Source organism: Brachyistius frenatus, unplaced genomic scaffold (assembly GCF_029030835.1).
Source record: "Brachyistius frenatus isolate BFR_SWC_R1_liver_20210118 unplaced genomic scaffold, ASM2903083v1 Contig_19, whole genome shotgun sequence".
In the NCBI taxonomy this organism is placed as follows: domain Eukaryota; kingdom Metazoa; phylum Chordata; class Actinopteri; family Embiotocidae; genus Brachyistius; species Brachyistius frenatus.
In genome coordinates, this window is record NW_027210618.1 from 1,518,198 (window position 1) to 1,527,253 (window position 9,056).

At 42.3% G+C, this 9,056-nt stretch overlaps 1 protein-coding gene across 1 annotated transcript in view; it reads right to left on the reverse strand.

The window, feature by feature from the left end:
* The window catches only part of LOC138619062 (A disintegrin and metalloproteinase with thrombospondin motifs 20), an 82,656-nt gene extending 75,651 nt beyond the window's left edge, over window positions 1-7,005 (reverse strand). The window contains exons 1-3 of the mRNA XM_069695273.1: window positions 6,628-7,005; window positions 6,121-6,485; window positions 1,608-1,776 (exon numbers count right to left, since the gene is read on the reverse strand). Of these exons, the coding sequence (XP_069551374.1) occupies window positions 1,608-1,776; window positions 6,121-6,485; window positions 6,628-6,718 (625 nt within the window). The 5' untranslated portion in view covers window positions 6,719-7,005. The remainder of the gene's footprint in view (window positions 1-1,607; window positions 1,777-6,120; window positions 6,486-6,627) is intronic.
* Window positions 7,006-9,056: the final 2,051 nt, after the last annotated feature.

The following is a 9,056-nucleotide window of genomic DNA, read 5'->3' on the forward strand; positions in this document are numbered from 1 at the left end:
AATGTTGGTCACCTCTAAGACACTTAAATTGTCCCTGTCATCCAATAAGAAAAAAAATATTTTGAATGTGACACTTAGTTTTGCTTCAACAAACAGAAGAGAATTCCTCAGCTAAAAACTTGGCAGTCCTGTGTTTCTGTGGCCATATTTAGACACTAATTTAGTTGAGATGTGAAAAATAATGATGAGAAAGAGCCTGACATACTGCACAGAGATGCTGTAGATTGGAGTAAAGAAAAGAGAAAAGCTACAGGGGCTAATCTAAAGCCGAGCGGGAAATGTCCAAACCCAAGACCAGGGGCAGCAACAAGTGTTTTGCAAGCAGAACGGCACGTGCCAAGTCAGTGTTTATATGTAACCTGCTAGTAGCAGTGTGCACTGCACTCCTTCCCATAAAAAGGCAGGACAGCCTTATTAGTTTAGCTCAGTGTGGCCTTCAAAGAACCCATTTATCACTGCATCCGGAGATCTGATAAAGCTGAGGAGTCCCAACCTGAGACACCTCAGAGTCCTAGCACAGGCCCGCCATTCTTTTAATCCTCCTGCTCATTGTTTACTTTCTGCCCTTTGATGAGGCCCCGCAGGTGTCTCACCCATTTACACATCTGCTACTCTAATCCTAATCTCCTGCTCTGCACTGGATATAATTTCCACATGGATTTCATTTTAAAATTGAGGTTATGAGAAGACAAGTCAGGATGTATGTTAAGTAGATGTTAAATAAGAACTGGTTAAAGCATAAAAGATAACTGAATAATAACAATGGATTAGACATCAGAAGTCAGGGGTCATTCACAAAGCTTTCACCCAGGCGGTTCTTGAGGGAGAGTATATTTAAAAGTGTCTCAAGAGTGGGGGCTGAGAGACCCTCTAGATTTCTCAGTCTCTGTTTACCACACACAGACTGAGGGAGTGAAAGGGCAGAGCATATTAAATCGGTTTTGGCCTGGCCCATCAGGTCAGCCCAAGTTTTTAAAACCACCGCCACACACAAAAGCAACCACCAGGCGACAATGGCTGAGTTCAGACAACAAGCAAATCAAGCGGTCGGCACATAAAAGATTTATTGCATCGCACAACAAAGGCCACCCTCAGAGCTCCCTGTGAGGACGACTTTAAGGTCTTCCATCGAGGTGAACTCCACTCGGTCACCCTGCTTTCTCTCGAGGGCCTCTCCACCGCCCAAAGGCCTTAACCATAAAAATTCTAATGAAATTGGGGGAACTTTTAAGCAGCCTCCCGAGCAGAAACCCTCTCCAGTTCTTTTCATTGCACTAACTAAAAAAAAAAGCAATTATTCCTACCCTCTGAGCTCCTGCCACAAACCTGAGACTGAATGCTCCAGAAAAACAGGAGTGAAAACAGGCAGTGCTGGAGTACATTCTGCTTGATTAAGTTGAGGAGTTTTCAGTAACACCCCCTAATCAAGGCTGAAATCTTTTGGGTATCTTGCAAGCCGAAGATCATGACTGAGTATAATTTACATTTGAGGGCCGCATTTATTGCCACGGTTCAGAGAGTGAATGCAGGTCATGAGGAGGTAAGTTTTTGCGGGTGAAAGTCAGACAGACAGTGGTTACAGGCAGTATAGTTAGGCAGTCTGTTACCTGAGGCAGCACAAGGCTCTGCGTTGTTGTCAGTGTTCGAGATGTTCTTTTTCCTCTCATGCCGATAGACGAGGTGAGGTTTGTTGTGTTCTTCATCGTATTCCTCCACCACAGCATTTAAAAGAGGCTCCAAGAAGTATTCCCCGTGTTGTGTCGTAAAAGTTCCAATCTGGAGGAGAATAAAGGCATGTTATTGATGGCTTTGGTATGAAACATACACTTGCATGTGTGTAGGTTTAGTTTAAACATTAGGGCATAGTTTAATTTGGAGATGTTGTAGTCTCATTGCAGTTGTTTTGTTTTGTTCTTGCCTTGGGCACCACGATGCACATTATTTTCCATGCTTTTGAACAAGCTCTGTTTTTGACAGGTGCATATGGAAAGAACATGCTGACTCAGAAAGGTCAGAGAATACGTAGAAGACTTCACTGTCAGTCATGATGGAAGTTTTAACCATGAGATTCACTGACAAATTTTGACACATCGTGAGTCATTTATACATGTATCAATGTGCAAGTAGGTCATGGTAAGTCAGTAAACTGTTCCACACCTTCAGGCACAGGCTGTTGAGTCAGTGCTTGTTGCAACTGTGATGCGAATGCATTTTCCCCTCACACCAAACTACTGGCCAGAGTGACATCATCATACATGGACAGAGCTGCTGACAGAGGAATGCTAATATTGATTTGGCAGCTCAGTCCCCTCACAAAGCTCCTTAGCTCACTCAGCCATGAGGCACAATGGTGTTTGCATGGTAATTTCATGCGCACACTTAAACAGGACATTGGACACGGGAATGTTATGTTTAAGGCAGCATTGCTCCATAACCGTCCCTAAGAACTGATGGACATTTGACAATGGAAAACATACAAATCGGATATGGAAAACACGTACAAAGTGTGTGTGTGTGTGTGTGTGTGTGTGTGTGTGTGTGTGTGTGTGTGTGTGTGTGTGTGTGTGTGTGTGTGTGTGTGTGTGTGTGTGTGTGTGTGTGCGCTTTTCCTTTCTGCCTTTCAAAGACTGAAGGATTAGTTCCCTTGCACATACAGTATACACTACACTTCCTCAGAAGTGCTACAGGCTGTGGGTGCTGCATGAGTTCAGAGTTGCAGTGTAATGACTAGCTTGTGAAAAGAATACACAACATAGAAACGTCCTCACTGCTGGAAACAGACTAAAAGTTGAATATTCTCCTGTGCCTATAATGCTGTCCCCCAATAATGCCACTTCTTTAGCTCTGACAAATAGTGAGGATGAATTAAACTAATTCTAACCAATCAGAGTAATTATATAATCCAATTTGACCTACTATGAGGCAAGGAAGCACAGAGTGGTGCTTTTGTACAAACCTTCTTCTGAAGACAAACGCATCGTAAGATGTTGGGACAATGTTTTACGTCTCCCACCCGACACATCTGGACTGTCACAAATCACGCTGTGACCAACACTTTCCTGGAGATACTGAAATACAAGTGTTCACACTGCTTTGTTTTCCCGTTGAGATAATTGTACAAGTTTAACTGAGATATACCGTATCTACACTCACATTTGGACTTGAAGATGTCAACACCAAAATTAAACCACAGATAAGTTTGACCTCGAAAGACTTTGCTGAATATGATTTTTTCAAAACCATATCTGCATGAAAAACATTATAAGATATCCAAGAGCATGTCCTTGAGTGCCTCAATACATCATCACTGAAACAAACTTGGCACTAAAAAACTGGTGATTTAAATGTTGTGGTGCACTTGAAAGACTGCAGGCTTCAAACATTTTGGTCTGATCAAAGTGAAAATTAAAGCTTTTAAATGTTCATGCACATTTCATGTTATTTTTAAGTAAATATGAGAATGCTGCAGCATTTCTGCTACTACTGCTGTTATAATATAAATCTAATGAATGATTTACATGGTGTAACAACTAGGAGATGTTTACCTGTGTCTTCTAAATCCCTGTGTGTGGTGAGTAAACTTTAATTAGGTGATGATGGTTGTCTTTCTGAACTTCTCATGTGGTCTTAAAAGAAGGCTGCACAGATAAATGCTCTGTTTAGTCAATGGAGGGGGCAGAGTTTCAGAGTTTCCCAGCATTAGCTCAGCAGCAAATCTGGCAAAAGTTTGGACAGACACAATAGTTGCTGTTCAGTAGCGGGTGCTGAACTGGACCTTACAGCAGAGAGATTACTATTTGAAGTGAGGTCACACTCACGACATGGGTGGTGAATGACTGTTGGCACACATCTGGTTTATTAACTCGCACAAAGACAGGGTGAAATGCTGTGGGCGCTCAGTCATACGAAAGTGACGCGCAGCTGCAGTCAATCTCGAAAGTTAAATAGGACGTAAAGGTGTCATTAGCCTGCTCTTTACACAGAGGTACATCACTGGGGGTTGGAGAGAAGATGGATTCATTTCTCAGGACACCACACGTCTATTATGTGAGTGAACTGAGAGAGCGAGCTCCTCCCAGGAACGAACATTTCCCACGGTGTGAGCAATCCTTAAGTTCTCCACAACCTTCATTGGCAGTTGTCTCCCCTTCAGAGCATTTCTCCTCTTTTCTGCCCGTCACAGCTCACTTTGAAAAGGCCAAAAGCTCCTCAACCCCCTCTCACCCACCCCCACCCCCTCCCCCAATTGCCCCCTGGGGATAGCTTTGAGCAACTCTGGCCGAAAAGGGGAACCTGCTTTTTTTCTAGAATGACCCCGTTGTTTTAGGGCTTAATTATTCCTTAATGACCTCATCTCAACAAAATGTCCCCGGCCATTAAGCCCCAGTGATCAGATACGGACACATTTATGACCAAATAGCCTCTGGTGCTGTATCCATTGTCCTGTCATTCTCAATGAGTGACGATGCGGATAAGCCACAAAGATTGTTGAAAGAAGGATGCAAAACATGTTTGGATAAGTGAGTCATATATCTATGATGGGTGGAGGAGCAATTAAAGGCTTATTACTTTAATAATTTTCTTTATAAAAATGAAACATGAAAAAGCACTTTATTTGATTGGTCCTTTTATGCAAGGCCACACTGAATCTAAGTTAATTACTCCTTTTAATAACACACAATGATTTCTGATCTGATGTCTCATCAGGAGCACCATCACCACATGCATTGTGAATGTACCAGATCCGAAAGCCTCAACGTGCAGCGCATACCTATTCTGTAATACGCTATCCTGGTACTGTACACACTGCACCAAACTAAAATAAGGATTATGTCACTGACAGGGTGGGAGAGTCCAAGGCTATGGTCACTCTGTCCGTGTTGCTATGACCAATCCAGACCAGCACTCCCCCTCTCCCCTCCAAAGCAGAGTCCACACCAGAATCCGGCTGGCGCGGCTGAGGTCAACCCCCTGCCCCCGGACCAGTAACCTTATGTGACCCATGAAGTCATCCCCTTCAACAGTTATCAGATTCTGTCGCACAGGACTCAGCAAACTAACCCACTTGGGCATCCTCACGATATATTGGGTCCATAAACTCATTACCTACCCAATAACTCCATTACAGCCCCATAAGATTTGAAATATATGACAAAGGGGCAATGCAAGCAAAGAAAACAGCTGCTCTAAGACTTAATATCTGCTGTTTGGGGTGCCGAGATGACTTTCATTGATGACTAACCAGATGATTATTTTTTTCCTTGGATCAATCGCCTCCTTAGTCTATGAAAAGTTAATAACTGTGGAAAAAAAAAAAAAACTCCCATTAAGCTCTAAGAACCCTACAGTGAAATCTTCAAATAGCTTTTTTGTCACAAACAGTCCAAAATCAGAGGGTATTCACTGTGCAATGAAGCATGAAGCATCAAAAGCATCATATTGACAACTTTTGAGAAGCATGTGCTGGTTCGAACATATCTGACATTTGTAATTGATAAAGTGAATTACTTCAAAAAGATATCAAGTTTTCGAGGAGAGTCACAATGTCTAATTGATCAGTTAACTCCTCTCGGTAAGTCTGCTATTTTTCCTTTTTAGATTTCGAGGTTCCCCGAGTCAATAAAAACGTGATTGACTGAGTAAAGCACACCCAAGACACCACAAATCACCCTGCTTCTTCTATTGTAGGAGAAAATCTGTCTTTTTGCTTGCCCTCAACTCAAGCCACAGAACAGCCCACCCCAGTTGGACCTGATCAGGACCGTTAGCGTGATTTGGTCAAGAGCACTGGAGCAGAGCGGAGGCAATTGTTGCACCATCCACCCCGGGTCTAGACCATTACACCACGCTGGCTGCACTGTGCAACAGCAGCATCACCCCACGGGCGCTGAGGTGCGGGGCTCCTCGGTGACATGAGTCCAGTAACACTTGCTCTTGTTACACTCCTCCACACTTCACTAAAGCGGCGGGTTATATAGGACATGCGTGGATGGAAGCCGTTGAAATGGGAGAAAGCCTGTCAGCATCGCTTGATTGAGGCGTCTAAAAAATAATAATAATAATAATAATAATAATTTTAAAAAAAAGAAGTTTGGAGCGAGTGAAAAATCTAATACTCACGAGGCCAGTGCACAGGCTGAAGACGGCAGGGTACTCGCTCTTGGCGTTGACGTGTCCGCGGAAAAAGCAGTGGCGCATATCGCTCGGGTCATGGAGGTGGTGGGAGTCCGTGCCGTTGCTCTGTTCCGCTCCCAAGTGTGTCACTGTGTAAGAGGGGGCGATAAAGCCGGAGTCTGCGGTTAGATTGAGATGAAAGCGTTCCCCGAACGCATCGATCCTGTAGTGAACCCGTAAGCCCGACAGGTCATCATTTAAACTTCTCCGTCTCCTTCTGTAGTGCAATTTGTGAGGGAATGATTCTCCGAAGTCATTCACACGGAGCGGGGTGATTATTTCATACGATGACAGCTGCTTGATGAAGCTTTCTGCAACAACAAAAAGTCAGAGAAAGTTGGGATTCAGAGACAAAAGTAGCGGCATTAAGAGTCAGTGAAATAAATGCAGCTGCAGATTGTTCACCGGGAATCATTCTCAAACACCTTCAGCAACCATAAATCAAAACACTACCTTGTTTCGGATGCAGTCGGTATTGCAGAGTCTCCCGGACAAGTGCTGACAGATGACACATTAGTCCAACCAGCCAGATTGCAAACTGCATGATTTACTCCTCGAAGAAACCCAGGCTGTTGTCTCCAAGGCAGTACCCTCTGTCTCTCCCGAGTGGTTCCCCCTCTCCCTCTCCTTTCCCCCGGCTTGTCAGCAACAGGTCGTGGGATCCGCGGAGGATCTCTGCAGCGCAAATCTTGCAAAGTGCATTGGCCTCATCTCATTTTGCTTAACATGCATCCACTGCCCTCTATAAAGGCGAACTATTTATGACACATTCTTCCCCCTGACGCAAAAAAAACCACGCTGCATTATGTAAAAGCAGTCTATACTGAAAGGAGGGATCAGTGCCAAGTACGCTTTCCCTTAGCCATCCCTAGAACACCCCGTGCACCCTAAGCACTCACCAATCACGAAGCAACGCCCCTACAAGCCTCCCGAGCCAATGGTGAGTGCGCCTCGACCACCACACATGGGGCAGGCTGGAGTGCTGCAGTCTAAGGAAGACCAGTCATCAACCGAGACAATGAAATCAGTCTGAAGTCAGTTTTTTTTTCCTTTTTAGACCTCAGCAGATGATTAAATTCATGCATAATGGGAGTCACAAACTTTTGAGGAAACTAAGACACACATTGCAGCTATGGAGCACAAAACGGACCTTATTTCTGTAAAAAAAAAAAATATATATATATTATACAGTATTTATTTTTCAGGCTAAAACTATAGAGACTTATTTAACTAATATCATAAATAATGATTTATTGTATAGAATTGATTGTAGAGCTTGACTGATGTAGCAGTCAGGCGAATATTCACCTATACTACCTATGACTGATAACACATGAATTAAGCGGCACACAGTAGGTAGCTAGAAAGTGCTGCAGAGAAATGTCAAATATATATTTGGGTCATTAAGAAAGGTGTCTCCATTGTGTAGTTTGTCCACCAGAGAGCACTGACAAGCAGTGTTAAGTAGTAACACACTACTCAGTGTTACAGTAATGTGATTACTCCTTTCAGTAAAAAGGAGTGTTGACAAATTGTTACAATTTTAGTCGAAGGGACAACTCCCAAAGGGTTCGACTACATTTGTTTTGTTGGTTTACTGGGAGTTTGATTTGATTTAAAGAGTGGGCCTCAGTTTGGTCTCTTTGTGTTCATGTAAGTTTGGTGCATTGGCTGAAGGTGAAGGAAGGCGAGACTCCACCAAAAGAGAAGAAATGTACCTGATTTATATAGAAACACTCAGGAATCAGCGGATTATGTTCAGAGTTGGGGGTTATGTGCTGCTGATAGTCAGTAATACCTGAAAAACATATGCCTTACTTTGTATGTCCACAAAGTTAAATACACAGAATGTAACATGATCGATTTTAACAGAACCAAACTGGATCCAGTAATGAAAGTAATTATTATTAAAGTTGTGAAAACACATTTTCAAATCAATAATCTATTGAGTAACTGATTACATTTCAATAAACTTGCACAACACAGTTGATGACAAGTTGGTCACAATAAACCATTAAATTGAATATTGATGCACACTGACTGATATGACATATTTTTAACACTCACTCACTGATATCAGTTTCAGCCTCACATATTTAGTCTCAGTTGGACTATAATAGGCAGTATATTTAACATCATCAGCTTTTAAAACAACCAGAAAAGTATTTTTTCATGTCATTTTTATCCATAGAAGGGACAAAATGTCAGAAACAGAAATGCCTCCACCCAATGCGGATAAATATAAAAACACATTTATATTAATGAATGAGTCAAGTTAGTGTGTTATTGTTAGACATTTAATAATACAATGAGTTTTGTATAGGAAATCTTTTTTTGGAGGGTTGATGTACAGAAGTCAAATTAATCCTAATGGGAACATTAGTGTGCTAAATTATCTTAATCTTTAGGCCTCTGTTGACTGTATTGTACATCTGATGGATTATTTTGTCTACTTCAAATGTAGTATTGAATTATAGCTTGTGGGAAAATATTAGACAATCAGAGCACAAAAATAATTAGACAGAGGCCATTATGAGCCATTCCTCACTGTCATCTATTGAAGTGAGTGGACTTCCTTGGCTGTGATGTGGTCAGCTTCTCGTTAATCATTCGGGCACGTAAAGTCTTACACAAGGTTGATGGACGTGTGAAAGGAATCTTGTTTTTCATGTCCTTTGAAGACTAATGTCACAGCATTGTGAATAATTAGACTCAGTGGGCTCACCGGAAACACTTTTGGGTCCTCTAAGCTCTTTCTTTGACACAAAACATCTAGTCTCCAAGTCATGGCTATTACTTTTTAAAAGTCTCTCTCTTACGAGTCTGTCTCTATCTCTCTCTGAACTTTCATGGACACATTTTAGTTTAAATCACAGTGTGGT